The sequence below is a fragment of the Onychomys torridus genome, chromosome 1, assembly GCF_903995425.1.
Source record: "Onychomys torridus chromosome 1, mOncTor1.1, whole genome shotgun sequence".
In the NCBI taxonomy this organism is placed as follows: Eukaryota; Metazoa; Chordata; class Mammalia; order Rodentia; family Cricetidae; genus Onychomys; species Onychomys torridus.
The window spans coordinates 39,848,027-39,867,412 of NC_050443.1; the positions used below are offsets into that span (position 1 = coordinate 39,848,027).

At 45.4% G+C, this 19,386-nt stretch overlaps 1 protein-coding gene across 3 annotated transcripts in view; it reads left to right on the plus strand.

Annotated features, from left to right (window-relative positions):
• The first annotated feature begins 1,110 nt into the window (after positions 1-1,110).
• Oca2 (OCA2 melanosomal transmembrane protein) overlaps positions 1,111-19,386 on the plus strand; it is a 291,349-nt gene continuing 273,073 nt past the window's right edge. For all 3 annotated transcript variants that reach the window (XM_036194928.1, XM_036194947.1, XM_036194936.1), the window contains exons 1-2: positions 1,111-1,226; positions 10,058-10,320. In XM_036194928.1, coding sequence (XP_036050821.1) covers positions 10,076-10,320 — 245 coding nt within the window. In that variant the 5' untranslated portion in view covers positions 1,111-1,226; positions 10,058-10,075. The remainder of the gene's footprint in view (positions 1,227-10,057; positions 10,321-19,386) is intronic.

Consider the following 19,386-nt stretch of genomic DNA (forward strand, 5'->3'; position numbering starts at 1 on the left):
GAAGTTGGGGAGGGGGCTTTCCCTGCCAGAGGCTTGAGCCAGGCAAGACCTCAACAGTAGACCTCACCGGCTCTGAAAGACACCTGGTAAGGCTTGGCTGAGCCTGTCTGGCAGGCTCACCTAAGAAGCTACCCCCAAATCTCGAAATGGGGGCAAGCAAAATGGCTCAGCAGGTCAAGGCACTTGCTGCCAAACCCAGTGACCCAACACTGGTCACTGGAAGCCATCTGATGGATGAAGAAAATTTACTTTAAGTTGTCCCCTAGCTACATATGTCCTGTGGCATGCATGAACACACACACACACACACACACACACACACACACACACACACACACGTTAAAATTTGTAAAAATCTGTGAATGATTGGGGAGGGGAAGCAGCTCCTTCAGCCATTGCAGAGACTGCTCTGCCGTTTGCTGATCTGTAGGGAGGCATTGGGGAGCTCTCCTGTGGGCATTTGTGGCATCTTGTAATTTATGTCTGCGTGTAGGATGTGTGTCATGTGCCTGCTTCTGTGCTTGTTGTGTTTCTGTGTATGTATGTACTTCATATATACCATGTGCAGTGGGATTGTGTAGTTTGTGTTTCTGTGTGTCTCAGCCTTCTTCTATATGGCATCTGGGTATTTGTATAAAGTTTGTGTGTTTCCATGTGGCTTATAATTTCTGTGAACAGACTCTGTGTATTTGTTCATGTCCATGTGTGTATGAGCGAGCTTTCCTCAGGTGTAACCCGAGGCACCCCCTGGTACCTTGAGAGTCCGAGTTGGAGGAGAACAAGATAATGAGGAAGTTCATCATCTCCAGTAGAGAGTTCTTAAAATGCAGATCACTTTCCATTTCCCCAATTCTTGTTTTAAGGAAAAAATCTGCGAGATCCTTGGCCACCTGTGAAGTGGGGCTTGAGCTTAACACACGTGCCTGGGATTTTACAAAAGCCTGGCTTCTGCAGCAAGGCTCTCTACTTCCCAGAGTTCCCTGAAGCTCTCTAATGCTGCTGGACCAGTCTCAAGTGGGGGTTGGGGGCACTGAGCCTTCTTGCTCTGTGAAGGTCGGTGGGCGTGGCCAGCAGAGGGTGGGGTGAGGAGCACAAGCTGTTCAACCTCCCAGGGCTGCAAGTGCCTGCTGAGAAATCTTAACCCCAGGGTTGTGTCCCAGCCACCACTCAGCCTTTGGATTTGGACACAAGACTTCATTGTTGGAGAAAGATCAGCAAGACATCAGGTAAAATGGTGGCTGGGAGTCAGTCGGGTGGTAATAGCTTCCTATTCTGGGGTGCTAGCAGGGTAACAAGTTGATAATGAAAATATGCAGATAATGAGATTGGGCAGTTTGTATGAGCATTTCTGATTTTACTGGGGAGCCCAGCAGCAGCAGCAGCAGCAGCAGCAGCAGCGTTTCAGACCATAGCTCCCTGGAAGGCCGTGTCCCAGGACAAAGGGGAATGAGGTAGGGAATTTGGAAATCAGAGCCTGGCCACTGGGCATTTCTTTGGAATGGAGCTCACTGAAGTGAGAACACTAAACCATCAAAGTTGCTGCTTTTAATCTAGTCACACCCAGTGAAATAAACGGGATCCACATAGCCAGCACTTTTCCATGACACGGTTATTAAGCCCAGAAGTCTGAGCGAGTGGACATCCTTGGGAAATCAGAGCCCCGGGGCTCCGTTGCATCCCTCTGGCTTGTAAAGCTTGCTCAGTGTCTTTAACCTGAAGTGATGTTTGAGGAACACTGACTTAAACCAATGTGGCAATTCTACAAAGCCTAGGTTTGGGTTAATAGCTGTGAACCGAAGCTGCCCACTGAAGTCACCACGAAAATTCCATTCCCTGAGGTTTGCTTGCTGGCTGGTGCCTGAGCTGGGCTGGCAACAAGGCCCACTAAGGCTGGATGCCTGTGAACTCTAGTGTAGCTAGCTGGTGATCCCAACTCTCATCTGGAAGCTTCTGAAGATCCAATCTGCAAACAGAGGAGCACTCCAGTGTTTCAGGCTGTGTTTACAAACTCTTGAGTACAGTTGTTTGCCTTGGGTGTAAAATGCAGGTGACTTAGGAACATTAGTTTTCTTGACACCCCCAACCTCATGGCTCAGTTAGCTGAGTTCTGAGGACATGAGCAACTATTGTGACTGCCACTGGAGACCAGCAATGTCCTCACCTGGAACCTTAGCCAGTATATGGCCAAATGTATATTTTGAAAAGATGGTGTGGGCTAGGAGGTAGGGGGCAAGAAATGAGGGCTCACACAAACCCCTGCCTGCTGAGAGGGGTCTGCTTGTCTCAAAACTGAACCAAACAAATATACAGACATGAAACCCCAAGTGGCTGCTGGGTCAGGGCAGGGAGCATTTTGCTAGTGATGGATCTTCAGGGAGAATGTGAGACACGGAGATTGTAGGTTTGGATATGTGGTGGGATCAGGCATGGGGGTACCATGGGAAGTTTTGGGAGTCTGGAGGCATCTGAGCACCTTTGCTTCCACAGAGACCAGAGACAACGAGGACACAGTGGTCTAGGCTGCAGAGGAGCTGTGGGGTGGGGTGGGGTGTCACAGGTGAGGAGAGGGAAGAAAAGTCCTTTAGTTGTAGGTAGGCCTGCAGTACGATCTTAGAAATGCCAGGGTCGAAGGCCCCTCTAGAGGTTTAGGAAACAGCTGGGGGAGGAGGGAGCCTGGTGTGTTTGTTCTGATGTATGGGAAACAAGAGGGCGACCCCCATCCGCCAACTGCCTTGAGCTGCTAGTCTTGTGTCCTCGTGGGATGTTGGCTTTCCAGGTGGTTTGATGAGGAATTTTGTCATCTTTTCTGACTGTCCTTCCTAGGGGCGGGCAGAGGCACTCCCTGGTACTCCAAGAGGTCCTGCCACCCTCAACTAGATGGCTTGTCCTTGCCTGGACACAAATGCCGTCCAAGGCCTCCAGCGATACAGGGAACTCACCTGGCTGGGGTCTGCCAGAGGGATCCTGCTCTCAGCCCTGCCCGCTGCAGGTGATGGGGGTGGGTGGGGGTGGTGATGAGGATGTGTTCTGCAGTGCCGAGGAGGGAATCAGACTCAGGTGGTGCTTGGGTCTTTCCTACTTTAGGCAAGGTTCAGGGTTTCCAAGCTGATCTGCAAGGTGTGCCAAGGAAAGCCAGCGCAGCAGTGTATAATAAGCAGAGCTGCTGGAGCCTTTGCTGCACATGGGGATCTGGTCCCAGGAAAGTCAGGGGGCCCAGACCCTTGCTGTGCATTTCACATGGCTTTCTCTTCCTTACTTGGAGCTATGATCCCTGCAGGGAACTGTCTCTGGTCTGGAGACCCTGTGGGTGTGGTTTGGAGAACAAAGCCCTCTTCACCCTAAGACCTCGTTGCTAACCTTCCTGAGTGCAAGGGAACTCTTTAAAACAAGAAGTGATTAATAGCCATACCACTTGGTTGAATGATCCAGAAGCTTCAATCAAGTTCACATGCTGAAAAAAAAAAAAAAATCAGACTGAAGCAATAAGCAGAGCAGCGGTCTGTGTCCTGGCCTTGCAGAGAGACAAAGAAACAACTTGACCCATCTTGGTGAGACATGCATTTGACCCTGTGCATCCTGGGTTTCCTGAACTAGAAAGGCTGAACCAAACTCAGCCGTTCTGTCTGGAGGCATGCCTACCCGACACCCCTCCACTCCCGCCACCCAGTGGACATGAAATGACTGAAAAGTCATAGCCAGACCTGGCAGGCTAATCCCTACAACAGCTCTGTACCAACAGGATGGTCTGGGATTGTGATGATCCGCATAGAGAACAGGCAATAACGAGAATTCTCAGGACCTGGGATGGATTGCTTATAGTGAGACATCAAGGAATCTGGCTTCAGTGTTATGTCTGGTACATATAGTGTGAGATAAGAAGGCATCAACCTCCCCCGCTCAGAATCATAGAGGCTGGTTGTTTACCAAGGAGCTGCTTGCTGCCTTGGCAGCACTGAGGGCCAGCCGGCCGGCAGGTTGCTTGGATCTCCCCACCTTTCTACTTCCTGTTCCTCAAACCTCCTCCAGTTTGTTTGCATCGAAACTGATCTCTGCTCCATTAATGCCAACCACCTTACTATCTCAGAACCTCTAGCCACGTCCCCCAGGCCCCTGAGGAAGAGCTGAGATGGTCTTGGTCCCGGTCAGCACTCAGGGTATACAGGCCTGGTTTGAACATCTGGGACAGCTCTTCTTATCCATCCTCTTTTAAATCATGCCAATTGGTGGTCCATTATGGCCAGATGTGATGCCAATGACAGATGGCACCAGGTGGAGAAGACCCAGAAGCAGAAATCTCCCCTCCCTACCCTGTGTGTTGTGCCTCAGCCTTTGGCTGGCCCATTATCCAGTGATCTTCTGATTAAGCCCCTCTGCTATGTGTTTGGCATGTCCCTGTAAAGTTGACCAGGGCTCAACAGTGATTTAGAGCAAGGTTGGTGAGCATCACCTAGGCAAGGTGATGGCTGGGTATAGAGGGCTTAGGAGACATAAGAGGGAAAGAACATCTGCAGGAGGATCCCTGGCTACAGGGAGCTTTGCTGGACCTGTAGGGGGCGCAAGTGCTGTTACAAGGCTGGTGGGGGAGGAAACAGAACTGGGGGAAGGTGGGTAGCAGCCACAATGGTTGATGTAGGATCAAGTATGAAGACTGCAAGGTTCCACTGAGTCTGGATCATTTGTTATTTTCTTTCCAAAAAAAAAAAAAAAAAAAAAAAAGCCATGGAATCTATTTGTTTTCCTTAAAATGCAAGGGTGATTAAGTTATTTTTGGTGTGAATTTTGCTGAGAAAGAGCTAGCTGTCTGTGACCAGCCTGGGATACAAGGCCATGTCCTCACTCACATATGAAGTCTTCAGGGTGAATATTACATGCTCCTGGCAGGGCAGGTTCATGGTGCCCAGGTGGGCTCAGGCAAGCTGAGCCTGTGAACACAAGACAGTGCTCACACTATGAACCGAGGGGTTTGGGGCCCTCCTTCCCACAAGGATGGACTGCTGCTAGAGTGGCAGAGTGACTCCGGAGGCCAAGCCATGGTGGCAGATGGAAGTTCCCAAGGAGACCGGTCATGGGTTGGATTCCCAGAAGACAAGCTAGGACTGGGTTGTTCCAGTGTAACAGATGAGGCCCAGATGGGAACAACTAGCTAAAACATGTGTGTCAGGTGAGCAATGCCTGCAGTGTCCCCAGATAGAAGGCCACAGGAAGTGGGCAAGCAATGGCAAGACCATGCAGTGCTGAGTCAGGGTGTTGGGTGTGTCCATCGGAGACGGCTGAGCTCAGGGCCAGGCTGGGTTTGGAGACCGTCTCCATCAGGTGACTGATATTGGAAGCTGCAGTGGGGTCTCTTGGGGAGGCAGCTGGGCTCTGAGTGAAGCCAAGAAGAGCAGGAGGAGCCAGCACCTAAAGAAAAAGAGCTAGAACCCCCAGAGAAGCACCCTGAGGCCAAACCTCAGCAGAAGTGGGACAGCTTCTGGGAGCCTGAGAGTGGGGTGGAACCCAAGAGTTAGTGGTGACTCTCACAGTAGGATCAGCCGTCAGGGTGGGAGGGCAGAAGCCTGGAGAAGAGCTGCTCGGGAGGAGACAAGCTGAGCAGAGGTGGTAGGCTGAAGAGTGCCATACACTCATAAGAAATAATTCAGATGGGGCGGTGGTGGTGCACGCCTGTAATTGGGAGGCAGAGGCAGGTGGATCTCTGTGGGTTCGAGGCCAGCCTGGTCTACAGAGCTAGTTCAGAACAGGCTCCAAAGCTACAGAGAGACCCTGTCTCGAAAAACCAAAAAAAAAAAAAAAAAGCGAAAGAAATAATCCAGAGAAAACCCATGTGGCCTGAACCCAGTGTCTTTCAGTGCTAAAAGCTTGCAAGAGTTAGAGTGGGACATCACAACCAGGACATAGACATTGACGTGATCAGGGTCCATCCTAACCCCTGCATGGTCCTTGCCTACTCCCATCCCTGCACAGCGGCAGGTGCACTGATCTGCCTCCCTGTGTATCCTCTTGCCATGTCAAGGATGCTGACACATGGAGCCATACGGTATGTAGCCTTCTGAGATTTGTTTTTTCAATCTGAGTTCCCACTTTGTAAATTCGTACATCTTGCTGTGTCCTGGGATATGGATGTACCCCTTCACTTAAGCATGAACACACTGAGGGACCTCGATTCTTTCCCATTTTAGCTGGAATGTCCATAAATGTTGAGATAGATATCCAGGAGGACAATTGCTGGGTGACATGGGCAGGACCTGATGCTCTCAGAGAAGAAGTGCACGTATGCTGAATATTCTATTTGAATGATTGGCTGACTAGAACTTCGTGATTATAGAGGGCTGAAATGGTGCCAATCCAGAGTCAGATTATATTGGGCTATCTTTAGTCCCCACCTTTAGGGTCTGCTTTCTGTATCTAATGCAGCATCTTTTTAACTAATGCATTCTAAAGGTCTTCACTTTAGAACGCATTAACAGATCACTAGCTTCTATCAACCCAAAAGCTAAGGAAGTATCAGGATCCGAAGCCTATAGCAGAGATTCCCTGCTTTTATGAGACCCACTGAGCTGATGTCCCTGTAGATTTGTCTATTTGGAATGTTTTGCACTTACACAAAGCTAGGCAATATATGGCCTTTTGTTGACTGACTTCCTTCACTGAACATAATCTCTACAGTTTTCTTCACAGTCTAGCAGGTGTCCCTACAGCACTGTTTCTTGCTGTTGAATTATATTTTGTTCTGTGGATCCCCAGAGCATATTTATTAATTATCATTGTTCTCTTGTGTGGCTAAACCATGTTTTATTTATTCAAGGGACAAAATAACAACTTCTAGGTGGCTTGAACAACAAACATTATTTTCCAGAGTTTAGGAAGCTAGGCAGTCTAAGACCAAAGTGTGTGCAGATTCAATTCCTGGTGTTCATATGGAGTCTTCACTCAGTGTCCTCACATGTCAAGAAGAGAAGGCTCTGAAGAGAAGCTCTGAAGGCTCTGAGAAAGACACTGATCCCATTCATGAAGATTCCATTCTCATGACCTCCTTCCTCCTTAGAGCCCAATCCTCCTCAAAAGACAATACACTAGAACCCAATCCCTCGCCAAAGACTGTATCTTATTTTTCAAAGACTATATCTTAACACCATCACATACACTAGACCCTGATCCCTCTCCAAAGACCATCTCCTAACACTGTCACATGCAGGAGGATAACAATATGTGAATTTGGGGTTAGAGATTCAAGTATTTAGGCCCAAACCTATCTTAATGGAATGTTCTAAAAGGATGAGAGTATTTAGTGCAGGCAGAAGATAATGCTCTTGAATCAGGGCTGATCACGTGATTGTGGATCCTTTTGATAAAATGTCAGGGGAAACTGCCATCAATAAGACTAAAAATAAAGCTTTCCTTTATCCCTAGTCTGTCTCTCTTAACCTGACACGGCATATTTTCCATTGTTTCAGGTTTTATTTTTATTTACCTTTAAAAATAGGATCTTGCTTTGTAACCTCGGCTGGCCTGGCTTCAAAATCCTTGCAATCCTTCTGCCTCTGCCTCCCAATTCCCACAATTATAGATGTGAACCACTATGCCTAGCTATTTATGATGTTTCAAAGTTGCTGTTTAATGCCATTATCCTCAGTAATGAAAAATTAAGTTTTATTAGTCATCTTTGCATATTGCAATGTCAGTTTTAAATTTAAATACTGAAGCCTATTTTTTTGTATGTGGAATCAGCTAATCACACGACTGATGTTTTGTAACATGTGTGTACACATGTGGTTTGTTCTTACCAGGATGAAAGCCCTGGAAGAATCAAACTCAACTGCTTTTTTTATTTCATGTTTTTTTAAAAAAGATTTATTTATTTATTATGTATACAGCATGGATGACTGCAGGCCAGAAGAAGGCATCAGGTCTCATTACAGATGGTTGTGAGCCACCATGTGGTTGCTGGGAATTGAACTCGGGACCTATGGAAGAGCAGTCAGTGCTCTTAACCTCTGAGCCATCTCTCCAGCCCCTATTTCATGTTTTGATATGTGTATTCTACCAGCACTGTCTGTTATATTGATTTACAAGTCATTTTTTTAAGTCAAACATGGCTAGCCAAAGCAGGGTACAAAACGTGTAGGTTTCTTTCAATGCCAATATCTTTTCATATTTGACATAAATTCTAGCTCCACTAGGCGTGTGTCCAGCTGTGTTAGTCAGGTTCCCATAAGTATAGAAAAATGTCTGAGGTAAACATATTACAGAGAGAAAAGGTTTATTTTTGGCTCAAAGTCTCACAGGTGTAAGTCTATGATGGGCTGACACCATCACTTTGGGGTTGTGGTAGTGTATATGCACATGATAGAAAAAAAATCCCCTCATCTCATGGTCAGGAAGGGAGAGAGAAAGGAGGAGCTGGGGGCAACATGGCCCTCTTCAAAGGCATGTGCCCCCAGTGACCTGAAGACTTCTCACTAGCCTTACCTTAAAAGGGTGCTCCCTTGTCCCAGTAGCACATGGCTTGAAGACCAAACCTTTCACATTCTAAGTTGATAGTGTAACACCAGCCTACTTAGTTGTAGATGTAACACACCTGCTCTGTGCTTGTTTGGAGTCTTGTTGAAGCCCTACGCAGCATGGATCCACAGGCATCCCATCTCAAAGTGTACTGTGGATGCTGCAGATGAATCTGGCAGCTAGTAGTGGCAGACATGCTACATTCACGCCACCAGAAGCACAATCTCTGTGTCTCAGCATTATAAAACTCACTCAACCAAGGTACGCAGAAGTCCTTGGTTTCACAGAAACAGTTGACAGCAAACCAGGTTGCCACAAAGCCCAGGATCATTGCTTGAGTTATTTGATGCTATAAAATTCGAAAAATAAAAGTAGCAAATGGTTTAAAACACAGCCCCCAACAGTAGTTACAGTACATTTTCTACCTTTACAGCAACAATTATTACTTTCTCAATGCAATTAGGAGCAAAATTTGTAACCACCATAGCACAAAGAAAGAAAGATGTTAAAGCCATGGTCAGAGGTAGCCATGCTTTGAAGGATTTGTCTGTTTGCTTTGATGCTCTGTACAAATAATCTGTACATGTTTGTTTCAACAGGACTATCATAGTTGCATACTAAGCATAGGTTGTCTTTTTATATATTCTTTTCTTTAATTTTTTAAAAAAAATCTTGTTTTTGAAAATTATTTATTTATTTATTTTTTACATGCATTGGTGTTTTGCCTGCATGTATATCTGTGTGAGGGTGTCGGATTCCTTGTAACTGGAGTTGCAGACAGATGTGAGCTGCTATGTGGGTGTTGGGATTGAACTCTGGTCCTCCAGAAGAGCAGCTAGTGCTCTTAACAACTGAACCATCTCTCCAGACCCCTATATATTCTTAATATTTACTAATATCACTCAACATCCCTCCTCATAATTTTTATGGCCTCACCATATTTCGTACTATGCACATCTTAAAATGTATTCTAAATCCAAGCACTGAGAAGAAGAAGTGGACACAAAGTCCCACTCTTGACCAAGAAGCTGTTTGCATCTGACAACTGCTGAGAAAAGGAAGATCAGTTTTCTCCAATGGTGTGACACTGGGGTATCATCAACACTCCAGGGCAGGGCACATGCCCAGGAGTAGCTGGCCAACACAAAATGAACTTCATGGCATTGTATGTGTGTGTGATTTTAGTTTGTTTTGATTTTCATTTTTTAAATTGTTATTTGCTTTGTTTTTTGAGGAAGAAAGACCATGAAGTTGGGTGGGTAGAAAGACAGGAAGGATCTGGAAGAAATTGGGGGAGAGGAAAATAAAATGATCAAAATATAGTGTATGAAAAAAATAAAATTAAAATAAAAAATTGCATACTTGAAAAATGTATTATGTTCTATTCTAGAATGTGCAGGTCATTGCTAATATGAACTGCACTGAGATGTCAGCCTTGCAGACAAGCACACGCTCTGTCCTGTGTGAGGCCACTAGAAGGGCTGTGTTTTAAGTACCCTCTGACTGTACGGAGTTTGCTTTTCAGCAACAGTGAGTGGCTTCTTTCTGTTTGGCCTAGAAAGACCAGCCACGGGACATGCACCTAGAGAACAAAGACATCAGGCTGCCATCAGCCACGCTGGAGGTCGAGCTCCGCCAGACTTCAGCTGTGTCTGTCCCAACATGCTCAGACCCTGGACGGCTGCTAGCAGTCAGACCCACCACAGGAAACTGCAAGCCCAGCCAGCCAGACCCCTACATCCCCTATGCAGGCCAGGCTGCTGGGAAGAGCCACCGTGTTCCTGAACATGCAGAGGTTGGCTCATTCCTTGTGGAGGGGAGGTGAGTGTGGAACTGTCTGTGTCACAGGCATGGAGCTGGTAAATACTGAGTGTCTACAAGTAAACTTTCCCTCCATTTGGTGGGAAAGATTTCCAGAAATTTTGTAAAAACATTTTCAGCATTAATCTCTTTCCTGGTTTATTTTAGACAAGTGCTACTTTTAAAATATAGTAAACTGGGCTTCAAATGATAATAGGAACAGAGTTGTCTACGGATATGGTAATTTCATATGATATTTAAAGTATTCCAAGTACGTGATTTTGTGAGTATGTGTCATCTATCTTATATCTTAGAAAATACTGTTTCTGTAAACATAGCATTTGAATTCATTTAATAATTTTTATGTCATAAACCCTGGATTAGAGGGGGCTGGGGCAGGCAGGGAATGGCAGATATGATATGGCAGGAGGAATAGAAAGAGAGAAATCCCTGAGTTGACACGAAGGAAATCACTTTTGGTAAACCTTAAAATACTTGCTCATGTAAAGACTTTATATGTCGATTCTGACACCCTAAATTCAGAGTTTTCACTTCATATATACCTCCTGATAACGCTGAGTGACTGTGTCTGGCTGACTCAGGGAATGTTGAGTACCTTACAGTTGCTAGAGCCCACTCTGAAACCTTGTATCACCCACTGAATGAGACCGTATTAGAAAGTGACTAGGGGCCGGGCGGTGGTGGTGCACACCTTTAATCCCAGCACTAGGGAGGCACAGTCAGGTAGATCTCTGTGAGTACCAGGCCAGCCTGGTCTACAAAGTGAGTTCCAGGACAGGCTCCAAAACTTCACAGAGAAACTCTGTCTCAAAAAACAAACAAACAAACAAACAAACAACCCAAAAGCAAGCAAGCAAGCAAGCAAGCAAGCAAGCAAGCAAACAAACAAACAAAAAATAAGTGACTAGCCCTGAGGCTGGAGTCCTCATGAACGGGGTTAATTATCTTATGAGAGGGCTGGAAGAGCTGGCGAGACCTCTCTCTGCCTTTGGCCTTCTGTGTGTGAAGATGCAGCAAGAGGAGCTTGGGCTCCTCAGCCTGCAGGCTGTGAAAGTAAACTCAGTCCATTACAAATTAGTCCTGTCCAAAAGAAGGTATTTTGTTAGGGCAGTATAAAGGGACTAGACCCAGAGCATTTCTGAAAAGATTCACTTATTGTATGTGTTTGAGTGTTTGCCCGATACATGGGGGTCACTAGACACATACTGGATCCCCGGGTATTGGAGTTACAGACAGCTTTGAACCCCCAATGGGTGGGTGCTGGGAACCAAACTCAGGTCTTCTGTGAAAGCAGGAAGTGCTTTTAACTGCGGAGCCATCTCTTTAGCCCCAGACACAGTATACTGAAGAAATATTTGCACATTTGTGTTCACAACAGCATCAAGCAAGTGTATGCATGTGTAAGTAAAATGGGGAATATACATACAATCCATTCCATCTCAACCAGGAAGGGACTTCTGACACCTGTGATAATATGGGCAAGCCTTGAGGACATTGCCTAAGTGGAGAAGCCAGTCACAAGATGACAGGGCCGTGTGGTTCCATTTACCTGGAGTACCTTGGAGAACACATTTAGAGAGACAGAAAGTACCATGGTGGTTCCCAGGCTGGGGGATGGTTCGATGTGGAATTTCTTAGTGAGACAGAATTACAGCTTGGTAAGATGAGTTCTGGACCTGGGTAGTGCCAATAAGGGTACAGTATTATAAATATACGTAGCATCTCTGAAAGACATGCTTAAAATAGCTAAGAGGATAAGTTCTGTAATGTGTAGTTAACCACTGTTAGGTCTTGGAATAGTGCAATTAATGGGGAGCAGACCACCGAGGTCTATTAATCAACTTCATTCACAAACATGGGATGGTGAGGGGGCTTCTAACTAGTTAGGGCCACAGAATTATTTGGTTCTGTGACCCTCAGAGAAAGGGCTATAAGCTTCTTTTTGTAGTCAAAGGTATACACAGGGCAGGGAGTACATAATGGTTATTTACAGTGTCTTGGTATTTCAGTGTCTCAGGAGTGTTGTCCTGAGCTGGAGCTAGGAGATGTACGGCATCTCAGGATTTATGGTACATCTCAGCATCTTGACACTTGAACTAGGGGTTTTATGGTGGCACTCTCCAGGCTGTCTGAGATCTGAGGGGTATCCAGGATTTATGACTTCTGATTACAAGGTGTTAGTTAAAAATGTTTACATAGAAGTGGGTTCAGTTAAATTGCCTTTCCCTTATCTGGGAGAATGCAGGGCAAATCACACTGGCCTAATGAGTCCTAATACACTCAGAAATATGCATATAGATTATAAGCATACAATTTTTTCATATTCCTGGGCTCTTCAACCAAAACAAACAAACAAACAAACAAACAAACAAACAAACAAACACCATGTGGAGCTAGATTGGTTCTTCAGGTTTACAAGTCCACATTCTCACCACTATTTGTCACTTGCTGTCTTGATGGTGGCCATTCTGTCAGGGATGAGATGAGTCTCACAGTGCTTTACCTCAAGTCTCCCTGATGGCTGAATAAGCTGAGTACTTCCTCATTTGCCATTTAAATTTCTTCTCTTCAGAATGACCATTCAGCTCTTTAGCCTGTTTATTGATTGGGTGGTTTGTGGGATTTTGGGTTTAATTTTTGCCGTTCTATCTGTGTTTTGGGTACTAATCCTCTGCCTGATGGGCAGTTGGTAAAACTGTTTCTCCTGTTGTCTCTTTAGTGATTGTTCTCTTTGCTGTGGAGAAGCTTCTTAACTTCATGCACTCTTTTTTATTTATTTTATTATTTTTTATTGGTGTTTTGCCTGTATGTATGTTTGTGTGAGGGTGTTGGATCCTGGAGTTACAGACAGTTGTGAGCTATTATGTAGCCCTGGCTGTCCTGGAACTTGCTTTGTAGACTAGGTTGGCCTTGAACTCACAGAGATCTGCTTCCTCTGCCTCTTGAGTGCTGGCATCAAATGCATGTGCCACCACCGCCCTCTTTTTTATTTTTACTCTTTTTTTTCTTTTTCCTTTTTCCTTTTTTGAGTTATTTCCTGTGACATTGGAGTTCTGGTTAGGAAATCCCTTCCTATACAACTGTGGTGATTTAAATAAGGATGACCCCCACAGACACATATTTGAATGTTTAGACATCAGGGAGTGGCACCATTTGAGAAGGATTAGGAGATGTGGCCTTGTTGGAGGAAATGTGTCAATGGGAGGCCCAGTCTCTCTCCATCTCTCTCTCTCTCTCTCTTTCTCTCTCTCTCTCTCTCCCTCCCTCTCTCCCCCTCTCTCTCCCTCCCTCTCCCTCTCTCTCCCTCTCTCTCTCCCTCCCTCCCTCTCTCTCCCTCTCTCCCTCCCTCCCTCTCTCTCTCCCTCTCCCTCTCTCCCTCCCTCCCTCTCTCTCTCCCTCCCTCTCCCTCTCTCTCTCTCTCTCCCTCTCCCTCTCTCTCTCCCTCCCTCTCTCTCCCCCTCTCTCTCCCTCCCTCTGCCTACAGATCAGATTGTAGCTCTCAGCTACTGCTCCAGTGCCTGCCTGCATGTTACCTTGATGCCTGGCATGATGACAATGAACTAAACTTCTGAAACTGTGAGCTAGCCCCAGTGGAATGTTCTCTTTTGTAAGAGTTGCCTTGGTCATGGTGTCTTCACAGCAACAGAATACTGACTAAGATACTGACATACTTAAAGATCTAATTTATGCTTTCTTCTAGAAATCTCAGTTTCACGTCTTACACTAAGGTCTTTGATCCATCCTAAATTGATTCTTGTGCAGAGTGAGAGATGTGGATCAAGTTTCAGTCTTCTAGAACTCTGTTAAAGAGGCTGTAGTTTCTGCAGTGTATGTTTCTGAAAGAATGATAGACTTTGTCTTTCTGCATTGACTGAGATGATCAAGTAGTTTCTCTCCTGAAGTCTACATATGTGCTGAATTATGCTTTTTGATTTGCACATGTTGAGTCAACTTTGTATCCAGTACAAAATAAAACTTGGTTATAGTGTATGGTCTGAATGTGTTCTTTAAAGGCAAATGTGTTAAAAAAATTTCTTTATCTATGTTCATCAGAGAAACTGGTCCATAGCTTTCTTTCTTGAATCCTTGTCTGATTTGGTATCAGGGTTATGCTTACTGTTTGGGATGAGTTTGTTCCTTCTTTTTCTATTTTATGGAACAGTGAGGAGCTTTAGAATGAACGTAAGGAGACTGGGCACCCTTGTCTCTTCCCAGATTTTAGAGGAAATCTGGTTTTAGCTCTTCTTTGAAGATTTGATAGCATTTAGTAATAAAACTTTCAGGCCCTGGACTTTCTTTTGTTAGGAGGGTTTATTAGGGTTTCATACTTTCTTGTTATTATATTTCTTTCTTTGCATATTCAGATCTTTGGTGGACACACTTAGGTTTGCCTTTGGAGTGCTGGGCAGAGTCTCCCACCCTTATAAGACTCTCCACGCTGCACCCCTGGGTGACTAATATTTTAGGTAAGGGTGCCTGCCAAGTATGAGAGTATGGGAAATGTTCATAGTACTGAGATGAGCACATGTAGAGGAATATCTATGTATTTTCTAGGCCTCTGATTATTAATTACCCCACTGGAGAAATGCAGCTATGAGTATCATGTACATCCCTAGAACTTGGAGATTTTCAGGCTCAACAGCAGTGAAAAACAGATCATTCCAGAATTTGGTTTATATTGTGTTGGAGATTTTTATGTTAACTTGATACAAGCTAGATTCATTTGGGAAGATGGACCTTCAACTGAGAAAATGCCTCTACTAGATTGACCTGTGGTTAAAGGCTGTGGTGCATTTTCTTGAGTGATTGTTGATGTGGGAGGAAACAGCTCACTGTGGGTGGTGTCATGCCTGGATGGTGGTCCTGAGTGCTATACAGAGACAACCTAAGCACCATCAGGAACAAGCCAATAAACGGCCCTCTTCCATAGCTCTGACTTAGTTCCTGCCTCCAGGTTTCTGTCCTGGCTTTCCTCAGTTATGGACTTGTGACCAAGGCAATACAGAAGAGTTCATTGGGCTTACAGTTTCCGAGGTAAGTCCTTGACCATTATAGCAGGCAGTCAGGTATGATGCTGGAGCAGTAGCTGAAAGCTCACATCTTGAGACAAACCACAGCCAGAGAGGGACACTGGGAAAGGCGTGAACCTTTTGAAACTTCAAAACCTGCCTCTAGTGATACACCTCTTCCAATAAAGCCACACCTCCTAATCCTTCCCAAACAGTTCCACTAACTGGGAATGATTATTAAAATGTATGAGCCTATGGGGTCTATTTTCGTTCAAATCACCACAGGACTTATAAGCTGTAAATGAAATTAACCTTTACCCCTCCCCCCCCACCCAAGTTGCTTCTGGTCATGGTATTTTATCACAACAATACAAACCGTAAGACCCTTACTGGCTTCAGACTTACAACTATCAAACTTTATGGTAATTCTTAGCTGATGAGACCTGATTCTGGCTACTGAAGGTAGCTTTCTTACTAGCCATATTAGAGCTTTAAAAAAAATGCAGCTGTAGAGATGGCTCAGAGGTTAAGAGCACTGGCTGCTCTTCCAAAGGTCCTGAGTTCAATTCCCAGCAACCACATGACCATCCATAATGAGATCTGATGCCCTCTTCTGGCCTGCAAGCATATGTGTAGGCAGAACACTGTATACATAATAAATACATAAATCTTTCCAGCCTGGGCTACCAAGTGAGTTCCAGGAAAAAGGCACAAAGCTACATAGAGAAACCCTGACTCGAAAAACCAAAAAAAAAGAAAAGAAAATGCAGACATGGATGGAAATATAGCAGCAGTACAGTGCTTACCTAGCATACTCTGGGCTTAGTCTCTAGCACAGAAAACAAAGTCAGGGATGGTAGTGCAGGGTTGCAGGGATGGCAGTGCAGGGTTGCAGGGATGGCAGTGCAGGGATGGCAGTGCAGAGTTGCAGGGATGGCAGTGCAGGCTTGCAGGTATGGTAAGTGCAGGGTTGCAGGGATGGTAGTGCAGTGTTGCGGGAATGGCAGTGCAGGGTTGCAGGGATGGCAGTGCAGGGTTGCAGGGATAGTAGTGAAGGGTTGCAGGGATGGTAAATGCAGGGTTGCAGGGATGGTAGTGCAGGGTTGCAGGGATGGTAGTGCAGGGTTGCAGGGATGGCAGTGCAGGGTTGCAGGGATGGTAGTGCAGGGATGGTAGTGCAGGGTTGCAGGGATGGTAGTGCAGGGTTGCAGGGATGGTAGTGCAGGGTTGCAGGGATGGTAGTGCAGGGGTGGTAGTGCAAGGTTGCAGGGATGGCAGTGCAGGGTTGCAGGGATGGTAGTGCAGGGTTGCAGGGATGGCAGTGCAGGGTTGCAGGGATGGCAGTGCAGGGTTGCAGGGATGGTAGTGCAGGGGTGGTAGTGCAGGGTTGCAGGGATGGCAGTGCAGGGTTGCAGGGATGGCAGTGCAGGCTTGCAGGGATGGCAGTGCAGGCTTGCAGGGATGGTAGTGCAGGGATGATAGTGCAGGGTTGCAGGGATGGCAGTGCAGGGTTGCAGGGATGGCAGTGCAGGCTTGCAGGGATGATAGTGCAGGGATGGTAGTGCAGGGTCACTGCAGTAACAGCTGCTATTTGCCTCCAGTCTATTTACAAATATCTGATGGACACCATTCTTTTGTAATTTGTCTTCATGTTTCCCAATCAACTCTTGCTTGTTTTCCTTTGGAACTGTACTGTCCTTTGCTATGCGCCGAGGCCACCATTACCTACAGTTAGAATGTGAGCACAGAGGGGTCATGTAGCTACCTCTCTGTAGCTGCACTGTCTTTACCACACAGCTGCAAGAGCTGGTCGTTTATAAGTTCCCAAAAAGCTCTTTCTTTCCTCAATCATTAGCTGGAATGTTAATTAATTCCATCTGGTGTACAATTCACAGTATCTTTGTCATCTGTGATTTCATAAGCTTATGGCAAACTCGGAATCCTCTTTCTCTTTTAATTTAAAAGTTTTAATGTTTCTGAGGATTTCATGCACAAGTCCTATATTTACAGCATCTCTACTCCTCTACTCCAACTCCTCCCACGTCCTCCTCACGGAATGGAAAAGGAGGACATGACTGCTCCTAAAGAATGGTTGAGGAGAAGGTTTTGCTGTAGACATGAAGGGAAAACAGCCACAGGCATCTGAAGGGAAGGTTCCAGGCTGAACCAGGCCATGGGGGGAGGGGAGAGTGAGTGAGGAAGAGGAGAGGAGATGGGGGGGGGATAAAAGATGAGCCTGGACCAAGAAGAGCCCAAGAGAGGAAGCAGGGGCCGAGAGGCCGCGTAGCCAGAATGGCTGAGTTATATAGGGATCAGAAGCTGGAGGAAGGTAAGTGAAGCTGAGCCCCTGGGCTGGAGATGTTTAGGGTACGGTGCAAGGTGAGAAGGGCTGAGAGGAGCCACAGGTACTGAGTGAGGCTTGCCCTGGGTTTCCTTGAGGCCTAACACTCACCCCCTCTCAAAGTCATGATGTCTTCATTTTAAATTATTATTGTTACATATATATATATATATATATATATATGCATATATATGTATGTATACACACATGTATAAATATGTATATATATACACACACACACACACACACATATATGTCTATTGAGTCCATATCATGTTGCTCATATGTGTATGTGTTTAGGGCTGATCGCTTGGGATTGGGTACCTACCAGGGTACTGGAGAGGATTGATTCTCTCTATCTTTCTCTGTCTCTCTCAATATCCATTAATTTCCTGTAGCTCTTCATCTAGAGGTAGGGCCTGTAAACTGAGGCTTTTCTCTGTTCCCCCACCCATACCACATCTGTTTCCAAATAATCACTCAGAGGCTTATATTAATTATAAATATTTGGTCAATGGCTCAGGCTTATTACTAACTAGCTCTTACATTTAAGTTAACCCATTTCTATTCATCTTTGTATCTCCACATGGCCCATGGCTTACCAGTGCTCTGGCATCTTGCTCCTTCTGCGGCTGCTGGTGTCTGCCCTGACTCTGTTCTTCTTCATCTCTATCTTCAGTTTGATAGTACTGCCTAACCTTATTCTGCCTCACCATTCATGAAACAGCTTTATTTATCAATCAATGAGAGCAACAGATATTCACAGTGTACAGAAAGGTATCTCACAGCAAGGGTCTTGTGAGATTTACTCCATCCATATTGGCATGTCAAATGATGTTGTCATTATGGAGATCTTGCTTAGGCAACCATATATTGTTGAGAGTTCATTGATGCAGCTTTCCTGTCATACATAGAAGACTTCCTGGTTCTCTGGCTCTTAGAATTTTTTCTACCCTCTCCTCTGTGATGTGCCCTGAACCTTAGGAATAGGGATTGTGTTATAGGTATATCAATTGGGGCTCAGCACCCCATGGTCTAATGTTCTCTGTATTCTGACCAGTGTGTGTGTGTTTGTAAAATGCTCTCCATAAGCTGCAAAAAGAAGCTTCTTTAGTGAGGAATGAAAGCTACATTTATGTGTGGTTATAAGTACAGTTATTTAGATTGCATTTAGAAATTGTACTGGTTTAGGAAAGTGGCAAATGCTACATGTTCTCTCTGTGATGGTTTGAATAAAAATGTCCCCCATAGTCCCATAGGGAGTGACACTATTAGGAGGTGTGGCCTTGTTGGAGGAAGTGTGTCACTATGGAGGTGGGTTTTGAGGTCTCATATATGCTCAAGACACGCCCAGCGAGACAGTTCACTTCCTGTTGCCTGCAGATCAAGAAAAAGAACTCTCAGCTCCTCTCTAACACCATGCTTCTTCCTGCCATGATGATAATTGAGTATACCTTGGAAACTGTAAGCCAGCCCCAATTAAATGTTTTCCTTTATAAAGGTTGCTGTAGTCATGGTATCTCTTCACAGCAATAGAAATCCTAAGACACTCTCTCTCTCTCTCTCTCTCTCTCTCTCTCTCTCTCTCTCTCTTTTATCATAGCTTTGAGTCATTAGATATGAGTATGTAACTTGGAGTAACCACAGATACTAGGGAAAGTAAAAAGGGACCATGGGGTATCATCTAGGCCTAAGCTGCTACTGAGGGCCAAGTCT